At 40.4% G+C, this 23,271-nt stretch overlaps 1 protein-coding gene across 6 annotated transcripts in view; it reads left to right on the forward strand.

The window, feature by feature from the left end:
* LOC127629228 (agrin-like) overlaps nt 1–23,271 on the forward strand; it is a 393,795-nt gene that overhangs the window by 161,423 nt on the left and 209,101 nt on the right. For 2 of the 6 annotated variants that reach the window (XM_052106362.1, XM_052106364.1), the window contains exons 1-2: nt 14,977–16,832; nt 21,940–21,978. In XM_052106362.1, the coding sequence (XP_051962322.1) occupies nt 16,670–16,832; nt 21,940–21,978 (202 nt within the window). In that variant the 5' untranslated portion in view covers nt 14,977–16,669. Of the gene's footprint in view, nt 1–14,976; nt 16,866–21,939; nt 21,979–23,271 lie in introns of those variants that run through there. The other 4 variants (XM_052106358.1, XM_052106359.1, XM_052106361.1 and 1 more) reach the window with 3 other exon arrangements.

Consider the following 23,271-nt stretch of genomic DNA (forward strand, 5'->3'; position numbering starts at 1 on the left):
ATTACCCAAATTATTTGATTAATACACCAGCACTTTTATTGGAGATGTACTTACATGACCTAGAGCCAAGAACCAAGCAACACAAAGAATGCAAGGAAACACCACTACACGCAAGTACATCTCCAATATTGTGCTCAAAGTGCTGGTGTATTAGTTGAATACTTTGTCTAATCCAATAGCAAATCAATGTAGACTCAAATAAGGTTAAATGGTTCATAAGGTATTGTCAACAGACTCCATAAAGTTCATTTTCACTGTATTGATAATTTATTTCACATTCTGCCAGTCTCTCACAAACCTGTCTTATGTAAATATGTGTGTGTTAGATTAGATTTCTGTTTAGAATAGCAATAAAGTTTGTCTGTATTCAAAGATGATTGACTGTGGTGTATTTTGATAAATAATCTCATCCCTGTTTCTAAAAGATTTAGCTTCAAAGCTGTACCTAAATATGTGTGATTTTATTTTCAATAAGCCATGAGAATAATGTCACTCCAATAAGTTAGTTAATCGTTATTCACTTATTAACCCTCTGGGGTCTGAGGGTATTTTGGGCCCTGGAGAAGTTTTGACATGCCTTGACATTTGTGCTTTTTTCAGTTGATTAAAAACATATTAATGGCTAAAGTCTGATAACACTGTATTCAGCACAAACTGGGCTACAATAATATGTGAGCAACATGCATGTACAGGTTTGTATTTTTGAGAAAATAACGTTTATGCGTGGTTTTTGAAAAAACTAACATTTTAAGTCACTGAAATAAGGTGATATAACACATACTAAACATTTGTCCACAAGACGTTTGAGAACTGGATCTTGTAGCCTAGAGTTTTTGCTACAAAATGATGTGATAACCATCCTGATCACTCATACATACAAAACAATATAGTAATTTAACTTTTGTAAGACACTTTTAGTGTTGATGGGTAATATGCGAGGAGGCGTGAACTATCTTGAATATTGATGTGTTTCACACCTGAGGATACAAAGACCCTCCCCTGGGCCTATCAATCAGGGATAGAGAATGAATGTGAGGAGACTTAATGATCAAAATCAAGTTTTAAGTTAAAATAAGTAATCTGACTATATATTTTCTTTACATAAAGACTTTACTTAATTTTAGACCTATACTACCGTTAAAAGAAATCTCTTCTGCTCACCAAGACTGGATTTATTTGATACAAAATACAGAAACAACATTGATATTCTGAACTCTTTTTACAATTTAAAAGAACAGTTTTCTATTTAAATATATTGTAAAATGCAATTTGTGATCAAAGCTGAATTTTCAGCATCATTACTGCAGTCTTCAGTGTCACGTGATCCTTCAAAAATCATTATAATATGATGATTCTCTAATATGGGCATATTTAAAGTGCATTATACTCATTTAACCTGAACACATATTTGCAAGCACAAGCTTTGTTGATGATAATGAGGCAGCATAAATGCTATTTAAAATATAATCTAAACATTCATATTATTTTATATCATATTACATATCATATTTATATTATACAGCATACAATTTAAATACCTGCTTCAAACGTTCATCGGAGTGCCGCTCTTCTTCTGAGGAAAATGTTAACTCTTCCATAATATCCTGCAGGCTTTCTCGTCTGTGTATCGTTGCAAACATCCAGAAAAATGAATGAAATGTGTTTAAATCAAACCTCACAGTCGCCTGTGTATCGTTAAAAACACACAGAAAAATGAATGAAATGTGTTTACAATCTCACTGTCAGGGGCGTGTACATTTGCATTGATCGTCTCAGCACATTAGTGTATGAATGGCGAGCTCTGCTGGTGGGTGGGATCACATTACAGATAATTAGATAGCCTAGTAAAAACTGTATATCGCTTTGTTTCAAACAGATTGCATTGCAGGAGAATATTTGTTTTAAATTGTTTTATTTAAAAGTAGACATTTTAAGCTTTCTTTAGACAAATGTTTCATGTTTGAGTTTCAGTCCATTTTTGTTACGTGTTTCTGAAATATGCTCGTGAACACAGACTGCTGAAAGCTCTCCCTTTTTATTTTCTTTATTTTACAAAAGCACAAGATTGTGTTGTTATTGTGAGTGTACACAAATAAAAGTAGACCCTTTATAGTCTCTAATGATGTCTTAAACTTATGTGTATACCCAAAAATGACAGAGTATTTGAAGTTGTTTCTGCTGTAATGACGAAAATATCCAGCAGGACGTGCCGGCACGTCCATCGACCCCAGAGGGTTAAAGCTAATTCCTTAAATCTAATTCCTTGTAGAAATTGTGAGCGGATACAACGAAACATTGTATTACGATTTTAATGGTGGAGCATTTATTTAGACAAATAATCTAGTTATTTGTCATTGATCTAATTTATAATGGTTGTCGAACGCGACTAATTCCATTATACATTTCATTACCTAATAATGTACAATAAGGACAGTTCAATTTAGTTCATAGCTCATATATTTTTTAGAAAATTCCCTTCTAAATCTAGCATACCAAATACCCTTACATATAATGGTGCGAGAATGAGGGCAATTTATCAGTTCCCTTCTAAATGTCGAATACCAAATATCCTACACCTGTTTTCTGGAAAGGCCACACTATTTAACCCAAGCTTGCCTTAGTCCTCAAGTTTAGTTCCACAGCTGCTGCTGCCACCTGCATTACCTAGAAGTTCAATCACAAGCTCCCTGTCTGTTATGGATGCCAGGTCCCAAACACAGCCAAAGTCAAGCAAGCCTCCAGAAAACAGTCACTCACTGCTGGTCTTGCAGTCTCTGTTTTGGCACTTTGCCTCATCTGCTTCTCCAATCCCCCTTCCAGTCTTTTTCACCCCCCCACAGCCCCAGCTCAATTGCCCCCATCAGGACCATTAAGATTGCATTGTGGGAAATAAAGTATGAATAAAAAAAAATGGGGAGCTAGAGCATGGAAAGAATTAAATGCTGCAATCATAATTGTAATTACTGTAATGAGGGGGAATAACAGCAAGCTGATGATTGAGTGGATGCAAATGCTGATGCTGGTTAGTTCTTCTACATTAGTACACAGAGGCTGGCCTGTTCCCAGGAACCTAGCTCTCTGCCCCAGGGCAGCTGTGCTCCTGCCGGCACTCAACAGCTTGGTCCTGGAACAAGGAGCCATTTAATTGGCAGGGTAATGAGTTTGCTCCACCCAGAACTTAAGATCCAGCTGTGGTTGAAGAGTCCTCCTCACATACAGGTCTTTGCTTAGACAGGTGCTTCCTGGTGGGGAGGTAAGGTGTTAGGGAGGTGTAGATATAATGTACACTGTACAGGATTTGGTGGGATTCCATTGGAATGATAATAACAAGTGATATCTTTTTAATGTATCAGTTGATTCTCATAAACAGCATTGAGATGAAATAGTAAATTTGATTTGAAAAGAGCAGACTCTTGGCTGTTTCCCAGATTTGTCTTCTGAGAAATACACCCTAGAACTGTCCCTGGGTCTATAGTTTCTGAAGAAATCTCAATAAGGACACAAGCTGTGCTCTGATTTGCCAAGATACCAATCAAAATTGAGAGATTTCAAAATTAGCCAAGACCAATTTTTATGAGCTATGCTGTCCACAATTATTGTATAGCATTTTAATGTTTGCCAACAGTGGTTTCGTTTGTTTCTTTTTTTATTCCTTATAAGTAATGAAAGAGCATCCTTTGAGCAATAATTTTTTTCTTGATATATGGGAGAAAGTGGAATTTATTTGATGTTTGTTTTCATCAGTTCAAAAAGCACTTAACCTGAATGGCAGTAGCTATCCTCAACCAAAATCAATATGTGATGTATGGTATACGCTGGTGGGCTGAGCACACATCGACTAATAGGTATTAGGGTGAGAACTGAGTTAGGAAAGAAGGATTAAAGTAATTGTGTTTTATCTGCCATGGTCTTTAGTGGATTGGGCCAAGGACACACACCCATACGCACACGCATACATACAAGAGACCTATCCGATGACCCTTTCAATGTAGATAGCTGTGAACTAGAGTGGAACAGGCATTTGCACTGTGCTAACAGATAAAAATATTTGAAAATCACAGTAATGGAGCAGAACAGCTTTTGAATTATTCAAATGATAATGGTCTTGAAACATTATTAAAAAAAGTTGGAAATGTATTGGTAGTTTGGTTAATTGTTATTGTAAACTACACTTTTATAGTGTATATACACAATATTGTTTTAAATTGCAACGTTACAGGTCGCATTTCACCCCAAATCTCAAAAGAAAACTAATTATGTACAAAGTACTGTAATCTAAAAATCTGCCTCATTAATGTATTGCAGTAATACAAATATAATTAAAGGCAATACAGCAAATACTACCATGGTCTACAAATACAATTCATTTTACTATTCAAATAGCGTAGCATTATTTTTGCACATTACAGTCAACTATTGATAATGTGCTTGCTTGACATGAAAGTGATGTCTCGATTCAAAACATCTTATACCAAATATAATTTTGCTGTTTTAATTTTAGTGTAAAGTATGACCTGGACATTTCTTGGACGGTTTTTGTGAGATCCACCCAGTCTAGGTAAGTTATTAAACTGCAGCTGAGACAGGAATAAGCTATGAACAATAGCTATCCTTCAGTTTCCTTAATCAGGCTTGTTTGAATTAAGTTTAGTCATTACAGAGCTGCATAATTGGCTGAATCTGGCAGATTGACAGTGATTTGATTTGGACATCTGTCAGATGAACCTCTTGGGCTGTAAAGAATTAAGAAAACCATATGAAACCACAGTCTTCAAACTGGAATTGTCCACACAAACCTACTGGTTTGATTATCAGTATGTGGAAAGAAGGATTGGAATCTCGCCATATGGTTTTTGGGTTCCAGAGTCTTTAGTAATTGACTAGTTATTGAGGGTACAGCTTCATCTTAGTGATAGCTCACACCTGGATTCATTGTATATAGGCGGTGTTGCTCACTGAACAGCAGGCCAGCCAGCATTTTTGTTCTCACGTAGAATTACACTGATGTCATTTCCCATGTGGAATATCTCTGTAACAGTTATATCGGCACTTCAGCAGGCAGCACGAGAGAAAAATCCCCACTTTCCCACTTTTACGTACTGTGGTGTCACTTTCTATTCTTGCAAGTCGTATGACAGAACAAGGGTGTAAGGAACTCCCAGCTGTAGAATGTTCCCGGCTGGAGTTGCAGTTAGCTCATTCTCACTGAAAGCATGCTGGCAGTCTCTCCACCTCCCTCTTTCTCTCCCGCTATCTCTCTTCCTCTGTCTTCCACTTTTCGTGTCAGGATTTTGACTGCCTGAACAGTGTGGTGTAATGAGTTGAGTAGTTGGGGGAATCTGCTCATAATCAAAACTGTTTCATTTATTTGATTATAGCACAAGAAGTCAATCAGCCAGCTGCTGCACTCTATATAAGGATGGATGCGAAGGAAGTTCCATTTTTAAGAAAATACTGTATCGGATGCTTAGTGAATAATCTGTGTTTCTCCTTTGTGGAACCTTGGTGGAACCCTTGGAGACCATTAAAAGTGGAAGCAAGTTTGATGGGGACCCTCTCCAAAGAAAAACAGTTTAATTGGCAGAAAGATTAATAGGTTGATGAATGAATAGATGGACAGATGAATGAATGGATGGTTGGGCCCCTTACAAAAATGTACTGCAGTAAAACTGCAGTGTAATTGCAGTATTACTGCAATTAATGTGTAGTAAATCTGTGTAGTAAAAAGTGCAATTTTATATAATACAATGATGTTGTGTTGTACAATGACAAACTGTACTGCACTTACAATGCCTTTTAACTGCAGTACTGATTTAGTGCACTGCAGTACAATTGCAGGCCAGTGTAGCACTACTACATTTCATTGAAGTATATCTGTATTCCACACTGGTATAACTGCAGTACATTGCAAAATAATAGCAGTACAGTGTAGTACAATTTCAAATCAATGCAGTAGAGCAGCAGTTTGTGTAGTTCACTTACAGTTTAGTGCAGTTAAACAGCTGCACTGCAGAATGGAGCTTCAGTTGCAAATGCAGTTTTCACATTGAACAAAACTGCAGTTCCCCGTCTGTTGCTCACTTAGACATTGTGTCAAAGAAGCGACACTAGGGGTCTCTCTTGAGAGCCTCGCACATCTCTGAACTTGAGAAAAGGCCAATGAGAAATTGGCAAACAGAATTTGCATGTCCTGCCCCCAGACATATGGGTGTAAAGGGAGGGAAATGCATCTGTCCATTCATAATTTTCCTTCGGAGCTGAGCAGTTGTATATCAGCGAGCTGCATTCACAAGACTGTTCACTTCATCTCTAAATATGCTGTTGGATCTACGACGCATATTAGCGGCTTTCTCCTTCTCTGCACAGCAGAGACAGCGCTTTTAAAAGAGAATATTTTCCTAAAAGAGCAATACACAGTGGCATTGAAAGTCCTTTTTAGGATGCGTCTTTATACAGATGCCTTTCCGCCCCTGTGTAGTTCCTGGATGTGGTCGAGATCTCTCCAATCCTGATGGTCACAGGCGCTGTCTCGTTTGTCTGGGCCGCGATCACACAAGGCAGCGTTTGTGGATGGTTCGTGTTCTCACTGCGAGAACCTTACCATGGCAACGTTGTGGTTGCGGCTTTCCTTCCTAAAAAGGAACGCCACTCCAGCCGCTCCCCTGCGTTGCTCCTTCCCATGGAATTGAGGACGACCTGGATGACGATGGAGGCAATTTGGGGATGGCAGCGGGGTCGGTTTTGCCGGGCACATCCCACGAATCACCCCCCCGACATGCTTGTTGACTTCCGCCCGGGCTCGGGGTGACAGCGGCTCGCCTCACGGCTAGTCTGCTTATCCCCTTGAGCCCCTGAGTGGGATGATAAGCTCACCACTGCATCGGAGAGTGTTCCGTTGTCTGACGTGGAAGACTCGATTGGGCTGCCACCCTCGGGTCGTCACGCCCAGTCTGAGGCTGACATGCTTGCCCGGGCTGCCGTCAACATGGGGCTGGACTGGAACCCTCCGTCCTCCCCACAGCCCTCACGGCTGGATGATTGGTTCCTCGGGTCTGGGTGCCGCTCACAGCCTCGATTCCTTTCTTCCCGGAGGTGCATGATGAGCTGACATGGTAGTGGAGGGCACCTTTACTGCCTGTAATTGACCTCCTCACTCATCAGCTCTCATTACCCTCGATGGCGGAGCGGCCCATGGGTACTCGGCGGTCCCCCAGGTGGATAGGGCGGTTGCGATCCACCTGTGTCCCGAGAACGCCGCCACCTGGGCCTGTAGGATCACGTCAACACTAACCTCCAAAGCCTACAGTGCCGCTGGACAGGTCGCTTCCACCTTGCATGCCATGGCCCTCCTGAAAGTTCACCAGGCCAAGGCACTCAAAGATCTGCACTTGGGTAATCCTGACCCCGACATGTTGAAGGAACTGCGCTCAGCGACCGACCTCGCCCTCAGGGCCACGAAGGTCACAGCGTGGACACGCACGTAGTTCAGGAATGACAACTATGGCTGAACCTGGTCGAGATGGGGGACGTCGATAAGGCACGCTTCCTCAATGCCCCGTCTCCCAGTTCGGCCTCTTCGGTGACACTGTCAAGGACTTCACCCAGCAGTTCTCAGCGGTGAAGAAACAGATGGAGGCTATTTCCCACATCCTGCCACGCCACGCCACGTCTCAGCCACAGCGTTGAGTGCCCCACAGGAAGCACATGCCCCCCCATCTCTCGAACATCCTCCAGGACCCGGAAGGCTCCCAAGCGTTCCTGAGACGGATGCCCCCAGGCCGTCGAGTCCAGAGGACTCCTGCATGGGATCTCCTCCTCAGTCACTAACCCACCCACTGCCGGGTGCGTGGAGGGAGGTAAATGCTTCGAGTCTTCTCTCAGCACCAGTGCTTCAGGATGCGTTTTTGCATCCCGATGCCGCATTGCCTGCTCCGCCCCACCGGGTACACCAAAAACGGCCGTCCCCTTAGTGCCCCTAGCACGAAGCTTGGGTACGTGGCTGTCACTTCCTAACCCGTCGCACTGGCTGGCCAGGACTATCCGACTCGTTTATGCGATCCAGTTCACCAGGCCCTGCCCCCTTTCGCCGGCATCTGCTTTACCTCGGTGCACGGCGAAGACGCCAACACCCTGCGTGTGGAGACCGCGACCCTTCTACTCAAAGACGCGATAGATTTTGTCCCTCCAGCCGAGATGAAGAAGGGTTTCTACAGCCCTTACTTCATCGTACCCAAGAAAGGCGGCGGCTTACGACCTATCTTGGACTTGCAAGTTTTCAACCGGGCCTTACACTTGAATTCCTGTTCAAAATGCTCATGCAAAGACACATCTTAATTTGCGTCCGGCATCATGATTGGTTTGCAGCGGTTTGACCAGGTAGTGAACCTGCAAGTGCTGCCCCGGGAGGAGGTAGACCCAGCCCTTTCCTTGCTGTGTCCAGTGCATGCCTTGCTTACTTATGTGGACCGCACGCAGAGCTTTAGACGCTCTGAGCAGCTCTTTTTCTGCTTTGGTGGACAGCAGAAAGGGAACGCTGTCTCCAAACAGAGGCTTTCCCACTGGGTTGTTGACGCCATAGCATTGGCCTATCACACCCAGGCCGTGCCCTCCCCCTTACAGGTTCGAGCACACTCAACGAGAAGTGTGGCATCCTCGTGGGCACTGGACAACGTCACCTCCCAAGCAGACATATGCAGAGTAACGGGTTGGGCAACACCCAATACATTTACGAGATTTTACAATTTCAGAGTTGAGTCGGTTTCATTCCGTGTTCTCTCAGGTCCAACCCAGTAGAACTCGCTGACGCGGAATCAACTGACCGGGTGTACCGATTGCATCTAGCGCCTTTCCACTCCACTGAGGCGATCTTGTGTGCTCTTATCCCAGGAGACCCCACTTACTCGGCTCCCTGGATGACTGCTCCCTAGCCCTCTGGTCCGCGAATTCAGCGAAGGAATTCCCCGACCAGACCCACTATGGGTACTGAAACTACTCTGTACTGGAATAGGTGCTCCACAGGACGGGCCCCTGTGTGGATTAATCCCCCTGTGTGTATTTTCCACGGTACGGTCCCCTTACGAGCGGACCCGCGTCTCCCTCACACAGTTCAGCACATGGCTTGATTAAATATGGACCCCTAGTGTGGCTTCTTCGACACAACGTCAAAGTGAGCGACAGACGGGGAACATCTAGGTTACTATTGTAACCTCCTTTCCCTGATGGAGGGAACGAGACGTTGTGTCCTCCCAGCCACAACGCTGAACTGAGCCACTGTTATGGCCGAACCTCAATCTCTGCTCCTCAGGGCAAAATCCTGAATGAACAGACGTATTTCCCTCCCTTTATTCCCGTATGTCCGGGGGCTTGAAATGCAAATTCTGTCTGCCAATTTCTCATTGGCCTTTTCTCGAGTTCAGAGATGCCCGAGGCTCTCAAGAGAGTCAACTAGTGTCGCTTCTTCGATACAACGTCATCGTTCATCAGGTAACAGAGGTTACAATAGTAACCTAAACATTCTAAAGTGTCTAAGCTAGGGCTGTCGAAATGAATGCATGTGATTAATTTACAGTGTTTGACACATTAATATCTGGCATTCTATTCAGGTCTATTTTAGATCTAAGCAGTGGTTACAACTGGATGGAACCTTTGCTATGTAACCGGGGGGACCTTACACAGAGACGCACACCCCACAAACAAACACACAGCAGTAAAGTTAGTTTAGCACAACCTCTATTTTCTATTTTTCTTCTACATAAGAGCTCCCACTCAGTATGGTGGAGTGGGGATGTAAATTTATTCATGTGAATAATTTCCAACATTTCTACACATGCACATTACCATACATCTAGACAAATAGTAACCATAAGGCACTTGGCAGAGGTCAGAAAGGTTTTCAACTTTTGCATTGATTCCTGCTTTTCAACTCATGGATGTGGATTTGCATGGAAATTAAGTTACCACGTGGTGTTTGTCAAAAAACAGAAAGTAATTCGGCTGGGAATTTTTTTCGCAGGTGAAAAACAATAAGATTGGCAATAAGATCACTGACTAGCCCCGGTAAATGCTTGCATCCCCATGCAAAACAATTAGCATCCGAATAGGGATCAAGATGCAACTCTTTTTTTGTGGAGTTCAAAGCGGCTTGAATCATGTATATGCGACTTCATGGTTGCTGTAGCAAAGTGGACAGCCACAGCCTGTCACACGATTAATATTGTGGAAGATGAGGGTTTAAGAGATTTAATGTGCATTGCAATGAATATGCACCCTATGGGGATAAGTTCTTTGTGTAGCTCCCATTTAGACTTTGGGAATGTTTTATGTTACTTGGTGCTATTTTAGTGTATTTCTATCTTTATTTTGTGAAAGGGTTTGTTTGGAAAATATTTATAAAACATTATTGTTGCACATAATTTTTTTTTCTTGTAATATGTTTCATATTTCAGTCATATTTCAGCATTTTCAAAATCAGTGATTAACTCTGAAAAAAACATGTGATTAATCATGATTAAATATTTTAATCGACTGACAGAGCTAATGTTTGCACATTTATACATTGCCAATTTTTGTCATGTTTATTTTATACTTTTATATATGCTAGTTAATGTTAACTTTTAAAATATTGCATTGATGATGCTTAGGTGTCTTAATGGCCAGGCACCTTTTTAAACATTTGATTGTCAATAAATTGCTGATTGCTAATAACCTGCATTGTGTTTGCAGTCATTGTTCAAGTTTTGAAGAATTTATGGTACAGCAAAGTACAGCAAATGTATTAAGTGTAATAGTGCAGCTCTAGAGAACAACAGTAGAACTGCAATATAAGTGTGGTAATTTGGATGCAGTATTCCTCCAATTTCCAGTACTGCAGTTCAAGTATGGTAATTTGGATGCAGTGTTCCTGCATTTTGCAGTACTGCAGTACAGGTGTTGTAATTTGGATGCAGTATTCCTGCAGTTTCCAGTACTGCTGTACAAGTGTGGTAATTTGGATGCAGTATTCCTGCAGTTTCCAGTACTGCTGTACAAGTGTGGTAATTTGGATGCAGTATTCCTGCAGTTTCCAGTACTGCTGTACAAGTGTGGTAATTTGGATGCAGTATTCCTGCAGTTTCCAGTACTGCTGTACAAGTGTGGTAATTTGGATGCAGTATTCCTCCAGTTTCCAGTACTGCTGTACAAGTGTGGTAATTTGGATGCAGTATTCCTGCAGTTTCCAGTACTGCTGTACAAGTGTGGTAATTTGGATGCAGTATTTCTGCAGTTTCCAGTACTGCTGTACAAGTGTGGTAATTTGGATGCAGTATTTCTGCAGTTTCCAGTACGGCTGTATAAGTGTGGTAATTTGGATGCAGTATTCCTGCAATTTCCAGTACGGCTGTTCAAGTGTGGTAATTTGGATGCAGTATTTCTGCAGTTTCCAGTACTGCAGTACAGGTGTGGTAATTTGGATGCAGTATTTCTGCAGTTTCCAGTACTGCAGTACAAGTATGGTAATTTGGATGCAGTATTTCTGCAGTTTCCAGTACGGCTGTACAAGTGTGGTAATTTAGATGCAGTATTCCTTCAGTTTCCATTACTGCAGTTCAAGTGTGGTAATTTGGATGCAGTTTTCCTGCAGTTTCCAGTTCTGCAGTTCAAGTGTGGTTATTTGGATGCAGTTTTCCTGCAGTTATTTTTTGTAAGGGGCTGAACAATTAATTGAAAAACTAATTACAATTACAGCTGCCACGATTATGTAATTGTGAAAACTGACGATTGCCGCATTCAATTTAAGTCTGCTTCTGTTGTTTCCATTGAGCAATGAAACCGCAATGGCCTCTCAGAAACGCTTAAATTTGTTTTCCGTCCTTCAGTAATGATCAGTAACTGATGCTAAAGTGCAAGTTTTATACAGTATGATGCCTAGATGCTTGCTTTATGTTTCACCTTTGTTCACGGTTGCAGACAAACATTTATATTGAAGAAACATGACCTGACTCTCAAAAAGAACAAAAGCAATAAGCACTTTGGAATTATTTTGGATTCATTGCACGGCACTTGCTTACGATACAGATTGTAAAAACACTGCAAATGAGCAATGGAACAAAACTAAAATGCTCCTGTTCAAATCAAGGTATAGACATGGTATAAGTAATCGATTTATTATGCTGAATAGACAACTTTGTTTATAATGAGAGCATTTGCAAGAGTGTAGAACTCTGTGCGGAGCGTCAGTGAGCTCGCACTGAAATGCGGGGCTCAAACACATAAACCTGCAGTAAGTGACAGCAGTCATTGTAATGGGAGAGTTTGTCGCCTTGCTCGATTTCTGTGTACAATTTTTTTACAAATTTAATAACAGTTTGGTTTTGTTAACAATCTCTGTTAATAAGTAGGCCAATGTGAATTTGATTTGTATAACATAGCAATAAATTAATTCAGCTTAACTGTTCTAAGCTTGTTTTGGAGGTGTAGCCAACATAAAGAATATGGCTTGAATGGCATATTTCATGAATCACCGTCATTGTTATAATCGCATCTTCAACCAATTCCATAGTACAACCGCTGAGGCCAAATATGATTGATCGATGATCTTACATGAACAAGATGACCATTGAAAATCTAAAGGGATGAATGGGCATCTGTCTTGCCACCATAGTGCTTACTGAGTGCAGGAAGTAACTTGGTCGATTTAAATTGACAGTTAAAAAGTTTGAATATTAAACATGTCAAATTATTTACTGTACATGGACCAAAACTTTAAGAGGTAAAGATACATACTGTATTTCATGTCTGATGGTATTTTTTGATTTTATGCCACCTTTCTCAGGCTTTAGAGGCGTTAAATGTGTGGGGATGTGTATTTGTCAACCTGCTTCATGTCACGCAGGCATATTGAATCAAGTGGTTTTGTCATTAGTTCAGAAAGAACCTACATATATTCTATACCATAGATGTCCCTTTAAAAAAACTTTATTAGGCCTACAGGCCTATCAGCCAACATTATTACACTTTTTAATGCTTAAAATATGCTTAAAAGAAACTGGAGCACAGCTCAAATCCACCATTGAAATCTGCTACTCTTAAGAACAACGCAGTTGCCTACTTTGTGACTTCACGGTAATTGAATCTTTTTTCACGATTACAATATCAAAGGCAAAAGTCTACAATTATGATTTATGTCATAATCGTGCAGCCCTAATGGACTGACAGATGGGTAAATGGATGGATAGATAAAAGATGGATGAATGGGTGGATGGATGGATGGAAGGATGGATGCACTATTTTTATCCCCTGGTGCAAATTAGACTTCTACAATACAACTTGTTACTAACAAATTATAATCTTCACTTGAAAACACTTGAAATAGAATATATTGTGAGTGTCTCAGTTTTTTCCCCACACAGTTTTTCAGTGTGATCACTAACTGCTGTTTTAATAAAGATGAAGTGGGTGGCTCCATGCCTCACTCCCATCCCACCAACTCAGGAAACCCCACACATGCATCACACTTGAAACATGGCAAAAGGAACAAGCCAGACCAGATAAAAGGCCTTGCGGCTGTTTGCCATGCAAGAACGGGAAGTACCGAGAGTTTTCAGTTGTTTCTTAATGGAAGTTGCCAGCTGAGAATGCACACTGAGAGATGTTAACCTTCTGAGATAGCGTGCACATTAAGGATGCATTACAGAGTGCTTTGAAGTCAAATTAGCTCATACTCGAGCCATGACAATCGACCAGATGTGGCGCCCCCTTCTGTTTCCCTATTAGTAGAGGGGTTTAAGTTTTTTTTTTGCCCACATAAATGTCGCAAGATGCCCAGTTGTCTTTCCTAATTGTTTTTTCTTAGCCTCTGTGACTGAAGGGAGATTAATTGTCCTGGCAGTGTGTGTGTTATTTTTGGGGTGCAGCACTACAGCTGGCGAGTGAACCCAGAGCTCCGTGATGAAGGTCTGGCTGACCCTGTGTTCTCCGGATGATACATCAGGAGCTCAGTTCCACAGGGCCTCTGATGTCAGTGAAAAGCCTGTGTCCAAAGAGACAAACAGCCCCTGATGCGAAACAGAGCATAACCTTGTGAAAAATTTGTGAAAGTGTGTGTGCGCATGACCGGAAACCAGCACAGAATGGGTTAAGAAACAGAGCATATAAATAATAGATAATATGTATTGGCTTTTTTGTGAACAGCCATTGTGTATACGCCAGTCAGTATTGAAGGTTGTGGGTGGGGTGAGGTGGGGGGTTAAAAAGAAGCATTGGCTCTCTGTGCTGTTGACCTCATTATGTGGCTTAGAGCATAGAATAAACATTTATAGGCAAACAAACCCACCAAAATAATGTTATGGATTAAAAACATATTTTGCACTGATCTCTTGCCAGTGTATTTGTATTCACTTCCACTGAATATTCATGTTTGCTAATTTTTGTGCTTTTATTTTTCACGGTGTGACAAATGAATAAAAACATGGCACAGTGTCACGAGAAGATGAATAATAATAATTAAAAAAAAAATAATTCTAGTAGGAATGTTTGCCTGTTGCTTTGCATTTCATATTGGGTTTTTTTTTCTTTCCCCTCAGTAACCAATTTACCGCATTGTAAATTTAGTATTTTCCTTAATAGCTTATAAAACAAAAAACTAAATCAAACCCAATCAAAAAGTAAAGAATAAAATATCAGATTTTTTTCCCCCTTCTCAGTTAAACCACAAAGTTTATTATTTTAGTACATTGTTGGCTACACTAGCCTTTAAAGCATTATAAACTCAAAATGTTTGACCTGTTTTTGGTCCAATTGCCCTTTTGTGTTTTTGCTGTCATTCCAGTCCCCCCCCAAAAAAAAAACACTCCCAAGTATTCCCAAAAGCTTTTATTCTCCATCTCCCCCCTCACTGCCTCCCCCTTCTCACCCCTCCCCAACCCTTTGTTAGAGACAGCCCCTCATCCACTCCTCCTCTCGCAGTCTTCTCCTTCATTCGAGGCAAATAGAGGGAGGCATGAGCATCCGTGTCGTGAGGATGTAGAAAACAATCTCTGCACATTGTTTAGCATATCAGATAGGTTAGACTAAGTATCATTAGCCAGTTTTCCGTCTCTTTTCCTGCTTTTTATCCTCGGTCTCCTTCAATCTCCACTAATTTCTGTGTGCTGCTCCCCATCTACAGCTTGAAGCGCTGGCTGAACGCAAGCCTGCGTTGACAGAGTACCTGCTGCCTTGTGTATATTCTGACATGGATAGTGCCGATCAGAGTGTATGTTTTGGCTGGCAGTGAACACTTCGTCTGAGGATCAGCTGGAGCAAGTTTCAGCCTAGGAAACGAGGAAAGGCACCAGGAGAGAAACAGGAATGGAAAGAATTCTTGAGAGAGCAAGACCAAGAGAGAAAGCTCTAAATAGCTTCCAACTCTAATGAAAAGAAATGAGAATAAAAAAGGCACTTTTTTAAGAGTGACAAGCAACTTGAGTGCACAAGAGGAGGTTGCCTTTTGTCTGGAGTTGCCCACGTAATTGGACTGAGTAAAAGGGAAGTACAGACAATACGGACCTGGATCAAGGAGCGCCCCTCTACCCTAACCGAGGCATCTGTTCTGAGGGAAAAGTCAACTCATTTGACACCTATAACTTTCCACTGTACACTTCGTCCACTGCGGCTTGTTGCCAGAAAGAACTTCTGTGCTTTCAAGGAGGTGGAGGGGATACACAGGAGGGTGGGGGGGTTGAAAAAAAAGACCCGCTGCTCTCCAGGGCATATGGTCACGCTGGCCGAAGACAGCTGCTGACTCTCTGAGGGCTAATTATTCATTCATTCGGGGGATTGAGGTAGAGGCAGGGGGAGAAAAGTTTAGCTAATTTACAGCTGAAGATGAGCCTGGTGTTGCAGTTCTGCTGAGGTTTTGGGAAGGTTTGTGTGTGTTAAAGTTTGCATATAGAGTGTGTGTGAAAAACAAAGGCTAATAACTCTAATTGCAGTCTGTGAGCAACTGTGCGGTTCCCTGGGCCGAAAACTTGCATGATGCCCAGCCACACCCGCTGTCAATCCTGACACATGTCACACTGAGACCAGCCTGGCATTGCCATGCTGCTGTCGAGCACAGGCAGGTGGTAGAACATCTGATGGCACGAGATAGGAAATTCTGAGAATTCATTGTGCCCTAGTGCTTAAGTTTATGCAAAAACCTACAAGCTCTACAGATGCATCAAGAGCCAATTCATTGCTGAATTTGTGAATCATTGTGAACTTCATTGTGAATTTAAAATTCAAAGTGCAGCAGTATTGTTTGTACTCGTTTGTGCGTGTTGCCAATCTGGGCCAGGGGTCCAGCAGAGCTTTTGTCAAACACACTCAAGCTAACTCAAGCACTAACCTTTAATGACACACCACCCCTGTGCTTTGGAAAGAAATGGAAAGTTTGCGGAAAGGTCGGGGACAGTAGGAAGGGAACCATCACTTTCTCCATAGCGGATGTAATTTGGGAACAAAATGCGTTGCTTGGAGACTGGTGGAAGCATTTGTCAAAATTTTTCTGAAAGGAACTGCAATAAAGCCGAGAAGAACCAGTGGAGTTTAAACTGATATTTTTGGAACCATTTTCGGATTTCTTTCATCTCATCAATCCTTTTTTTTCCTCAGAGTCTGTTTTGGAACACCTGTCGTGTTGGCGTACTTTAGGGAAAGCGCGGAGTGGAGTATGACCAGTTGTCAGTACCCCACGCCGCCCCCGGAGCGGGACCGCATGTACCAGCACAAAGTGTCGCTTGTTGTGCGATACTTTATGATCCCTTGCAACATCTGTCTCATTCTGCTGGCCACTTCCACGCTTGGCTTTGCTGTGCTCCTCTTCCTCAATAACTGTAGGTCACAGTTAGTGAAACATGACATGCAGTGTATGTATTTGTTTGCATATGTGTGTTTATTTATATATGCACATGTATACTGCTATAAAAAGGCAAAACACAGTAACTACATCAAATGTAGATTTTCACATTCTGTTTTCTTTGAATCTAAAAATAGTAAGAAGGCAAACCCGTCTGTAAGAAGACAGATCATAGATAAGACAGATCATTGATTAAGAAACCTGATTATTCTTAAAAATGTGTTTTAACTGTGTTTGCCTTTGCATGGAAGTATTGTTGATAATGCCTGTACACTTTGTGACTGTCTACTGTGAGCTTTCACGCCACAAGCCAATTGCAATATATGTTTGTTTTAAAAGTTACAGGCCAGTGGTCCTTTCCGTTGTGTGTGTGGTAGAGTTTATTCCAGTGATGTTAACAGAGGCAGAGAGAGACATTTGGATGGATGGATGGTTCAATAAGGATCGATGGCAATCAAAATCTAATCCCTAATGCATGGGCTTCTATTTCTTGCCTGACAGTGAAATGATTAAGGATGACACAGATAAACTGTCCTCATCCTACAAAGTGCTTCGGTGCTTGAGCCTAAAAATCACGGGCCGGTGGCATTCTGTCATCCCTGAATCAGTGGTATTTAGACTGCACACTGCGATAAAAGGGGCAGATTAAATGCCTTTGGATTTGAAAGCTTGGCATTAGCATCAGTGCTTACAGTACCTGCTTGAGTGAATCTGCAAACGCTTTGGTGTCTTAGGGTGCCCAGCCAGCCTGCGGGTTGCAAGATAGATTCGCCACTATGCCTAAAAATAGGAGATTTAAGAGGAAACGTGTGAGCTCCAGAGTGTGTCAGAATGTGCTTTGATGACATAGAGCAGCATGTAACACTGCTCTTTTACTTTTTTGGAGGTACTACCATCTCCAACCTGTTTTATCTGCCTCTTAGTGCTGTTGGATCCCATTTTTTCGTTCTTTTTTCCCCCCACTCTAAACTCAGAGTTGAATGGAAACACAATATCTTGAAGAATACTGTATTTCATAACAGAAAAGTACAAATATTTTTTGGGGGAGGAGGATATGCAACAGAAGGAAAGATTTTCAACCTAATTAAATGGAAAAAAAATATCTTGCAAAATATCAGTGCTGACTTCTCATGTAACACTTAATTGCACTGAAATTTAGATCACGTTTTTTTTTTTTACAGGAAACTTGCACAGATGTTATCATACTATTAAGCACATTGCTTCTGTGTAGAAATGTTTTTTTGTGACTCATTAGTAGAGGTGTGAGGGCTTAGGGAAATATCATAGACATTGTACTGGGAGTTTTTTAAAGTAGAGAATAAAACAGCCTTGTTTACATATGTTACGATATTGCATATCTGGGCCATGATCCAATAATTATGTTTAGTAGAGTTGCAGAGACAGATATCTTTTATAGATATGCTTACTATTGTTGTGAAAAGGCCCCGGAAAAGAAAAAAGCAGACAAAGAAAGCGAAGAGAGCATTTAGCCCTTTGCAAGCTGTAAACCATTACCTATCTAATTCCTAATGATCCTACCTGTGCACTCGCTTAAAGGGGTCCACATTGGCTCTCTATTAGATGTCTATTAAAAGACTAAAAAGGGCTGTTCATAAAATTCTGAAAATGTGCACTCTCCATCCCTCAAAAAAGGAATCTGCATGTGGGGTTCATTTATAAACTGGCCATGTCACAAACTCTTTTTAATCCAGGAATTCCATTAGATTTAAACATAAACTCAGTTAGAACTCTGGAAAAACTGAACTGAATGAAAGAAGAACCATTAACATGCAGGGGTGCATCGTAGCATTTGAAAGATTGTTGGAGTGGGATAAAGACCAAAGGGTCATCATTTCCATTTTCATTTAGCAGACACAGAGAAGAGAGGCCACGCAGGACTACTGCTCAGCTTCACTACCAAACCCATCAGCCCTCGGTCATTCACTCACACACACACACACACACACACACACACATACACACACACACGCGCACGCACGCACACACACACACACACACACACACACACACATATTCAGTTTTGTGGACAAAACAGAGAGGAAATAGGTAGAAAAAGGAGACAACAACTAAAAAACACTCACTGAAAAAGAGTGTCACATACAGAAATATGTTAATCATTTAGTAATATGTAATATGCAATGATTTTGATTCACACACAGTGGCCCAAAGATTTACGTGGACATATAAGTCACACTTGGCATATGTTTTCATATATATATAATATGTATTTTCCCTACAAAAATCTATGAATTTCAATCAGAGATAATGTTCCCCCCCCCCATTTTATGGGGCATTTCAGCTTTTTTTATCCTACTGTTCTCTAGGTAATTTTACTGGATTTATGAAATCTGTTCCCCTCAAACTCAAACGTGTGCCCTAGCAGTAAACAAGTGTGATGCATCACATTAAAGGAATATTCTGGGTTCAGTTCAAATGAAGTTCTATCGACAGCATTTGTGGCATAATGTAGAATACCAAACAAAATAATAATAATAATAATTTCGACCTGTCCCTCCTTTTCTTTGAAAACAGAAAAAAAAATCTGGGTAATGGTTTGGCACTTATAATATATATGAATGTGTCCAATCTGTTAACTGTAAAATACTCACTATTTCAAAAGTATAGTCATGACACATGAACAGTGTGTTTGTTAACATGATTTTAGTGTTATAAAATCACTAACATTTTCTGTATAAAGTTACATCCAATTTTACAACTTCGTTGCCATGACGACGTAACATTATAAATCCTGAATCTACACAAAACAAAGATTTAAAAAAATTTACAGCTCAAATAATACTCAAAAAATAAATTCTGTAATAAAATTATAAATATAAGAGCTTTTATAAAAGTAAAAGCTTCACATTTCTACCTTTAAACTCTCCAAAAATTGGCCCCATTCAAACTAACTAATTCAACTAATAAACATGTTCAAATAAGTTTGCCGACCAAACAGTGTTTAAATACATTTATTCTTAATTTTGAACAGTATTTCTGTTGCTTTCTTGCTTAAAACCTAATAAGCCTCTTTTATCTTATTTTGAATAAAAAAAAAAAAGTAGCTTCAAATGTGTACTTTTGCTATATTTTTGGAAAATATATGCCATTTGGCTTGATACCTTGTTATGTAATGCAAAGACATTCATAGATTTTTAAACATGGTTTAAGTGTCCACATGCATTTGGGACCACTGTTTGTAGTAGTTAGAAGCTATTTCCCATAATAGAGTGGAAGGAAATTTGGAAATACAGAAAACAAATGTGCTAGAGGTGAACCTTGACTTGAGTTTCACAGCCGTGGATCATTTACACATGAGACAAATGTACTATACAGGCAGTTTCTTTGTCCTCTACTGCCACTGGACAGAAAGTCGAGCTGTGTTGGAGTTTGTACTCGGCTTATGAATTACAGTGTGTGAGCAGTATATGTTTTGTATTGGTATGATACACATCTCTGTGCATTTGTTATTCACCCTCAGCAATGGCGACGTTTCCCCAAGGATAAAATGTTGTAACTGTCATGATTGACTCTCGGACCAGTTCAACAGACACTTCATTATTCAAGGAGAGAAGCACAGCCAGACGTTTCCCATCTCTTCCCTTCTCTCTCTTGTTCGCTCTTTCTCTCTCACCCTTTACTCTTCCTCTGTGTTTTTCTGTCTCTCTCGATTCCCTCTCTCTCTCCACTGCCGGCTCTCCAATCTTTCTTGTGCTCAGTTGTTGACAAGCAATTTGAAGTGAGCCTAAAATTAAACTCCATCCTGGCAGTTGGGGTTCCTTGTGAAGAGAGGAGCAGAGATTCAAGCGCTGGCCCCTCCGAAAGTCTCAGTGTGTGAGGGTGTATGTGCATTTATGTGTTGTTTGTGTATGCACTTTCAACTTCTGTGACAGTTCTTAGCATTCAGTCAGAATTGATTTTAATGAGATTCAGCACAGTACACTTTTGGCTGATTTTGTAGTGTGAATATTATTGCATTATTAATGGAGTAGCTAAAGCAAAGCTACATAAGAAAACATTACATTCCATGTTAAGACTAGTTCACACTGCCCCGAAAAATGCCAAATGCCACCAACACACACCAACTATCAATACATGTTGGGATTTGTTTGATCAACAAAACTCATCAACCCTGTTTTGTTTGCTGAGGTAGTGTGAAAATGGCAGTTATGTTTCCCAACATGTTAAATCCAACAACTAACTTCAGAATGTTGTTCAGAATGTGCACTTGTCACTGTCAAAGGCTTTAATATATACAGTAGGCCTATTGATGTATGTCATCAGCATGTAAGGAATACTGTGATTATATAAGAAATATTTTTTTTTTTAGCACAGATGTGTGTTATTTGAGATTTAATTTGGTCTAAAATCATTCATTTGAGGTGAGACTATTTTTCTAGATGGATTAACTGGTTATCCAAAGCTGAAAAGTGAAGCTTGAATGTTTTGTTAAAGAACTTAAAGTTTGTTATTGATATTTAAAATACTGTAAAATTGTCCTTTTGAGGTTTTGGTAGATTCATTCATTAACTGGTTATCCGTTACCAACGTAATTCCGTTCTGAGTTTACAGGACTCAGCACTATAGAAATGGATCGTTACATCAGTGGTATTCTTGTGCCTACCATGTTAAGATTTACATGGTCATACATGAGTTGAATGATTAGATATAACTATGTGTAATGTTTAATTTTTATGACTTCATGTCTATACTATATTTAAAAATAGTGTGATTAACAGTATATTATATATCTAATGCTATTTGATAGGTCCATAGACTTCCATTTCAAGTGTTTTATGGCAAACACATTTTTCAGTATTTTCTATGATAATTGGCAGCATGTCATGTCACATATGCTGTCAGCAGAGCTAAAGTTGTGTTTAACCTGGGATATTCCTTTAATCTCATATTCGATCTGATCTGTCTTCTCTATTATTTTTAAGTGTTAACCTCTTAAATTGAGTCTTGCAGTCACTGACCTCCTACTCATTCAAATCGACTGCATGACCACCTGGGATGTCCTGAAATATTATTTTAACTAATTTGCATTTCTTTTCTCTCTGCAGATAAACCTATTCACTTCACACCGTCTCCACCGCCTGATGGTAAGTCCCATTTGAATTCTCCTGACCAGAGTGTTCTCAGCCTTCTAAGATAATGATCTCAACTCAAACCTGCCTGCTGTTTGAAGTGGGCATCTTCAACTTGTCGCTTCACACCACCAGCTTGTGTGCAGCCGATTAAAGAGATAGTTCACCCAGAAATTTTAAAAATTGTCATCATTTACTCGTTGTTTCAAACCTGTAAGACATTAAATGATAATGGAATTTTTATTTTTGGTTGAACTATATCTTTAATTTTGTCAGAGAAAGGCAGGGAGGGACATCTGCTTTAATGTAGAAATCTCTTCGGGAAATTGAATTGGTATTGGATTACGCCAAGGTGGGATGCAGGGGGACTGACTTCTTGGCCATGCAACAAAATGTCCCCACCTTTGCTTGGTGCCAGGTATCGGGCTTCGCATGTTTCTGAAACTGAATTGCTGCCCGTATTTGCTGAGTTGATGAATATAAATCTCAGTATTAAATGAAGTTTTGTTTCTCTTGTTGCCACCATGCACTGAGAGTCATTAATTATACAACAACTGTTTATTGGCAAATGGCAGATCTCTGCACAAATTAATTGGGAAAAACAGCTGGTTTCCCCAGTCTTTTAATGAATATTTATGTGCAGCAACATGAAATGGGTTTTGGAGGTTACTCCTGAGTGTTTGCAGTGGAGATGGTTCTCTTTACGAGCTGAAGGAAGCTTCATTATGGACACCATTGTAAATACTTGAATATAATAGCTGTGTGTGGGAGTAGTCGTTATTAATGCACCAAAATTACACATTGTATAATTAACTCAAGTGCACGTGAAAAAGTCTTCATCGTGGCCTTTATTGCAAAACCAGACAAATAAACCCTGAATCTCCAAAGGAGCAACAAACAAATAGCAATAAAGATTCCGAGATCAACAGCACCATTTCAAGAAATGGCTCAACTGGGGAGCAGATGGATTTGCCAAGTAATTGCAGATTCACTGGCTCTGTTGGATGTTCTACTATCAAGATGTTCAAGGAAAAGCTTGTGTTGAAAATCCATCCATTTAATATGGCCTTGAGATGAATTCGGCTTCCCTGCAGGTACAAGACAATAGTTATTATCTCCTTGAAATGGTGTCCATGTGGCAGAGCTTAGTAATTATGACCTATTGATGTTTTCAGTAATCTTACTCCTTATCAATACCTTAGGGATTGGAAACACTTTAAATTTTACTTAAAATGAATGTGGGTGACTTGCAGTAAAATTGAGGCAGTATACATTTCTAACCGCTTTTTTTAATAGAAGTTTAATGAC

This window comes from Xyrauchen texanus, chromosome 35 (genome assembly GCF_025860055.1).
Source record: "Xyrauchen texanus isolate HMW12.3.18 chromosome 35, RBS_HiC_50CHRs, whole genome shotgun sequence".
NCBI lineage: Eukaryota > Metazoa > Chordata > Actinopteri > Cypriniformes > Catostomidae > Xyrauchen > Xyrauchen texanus.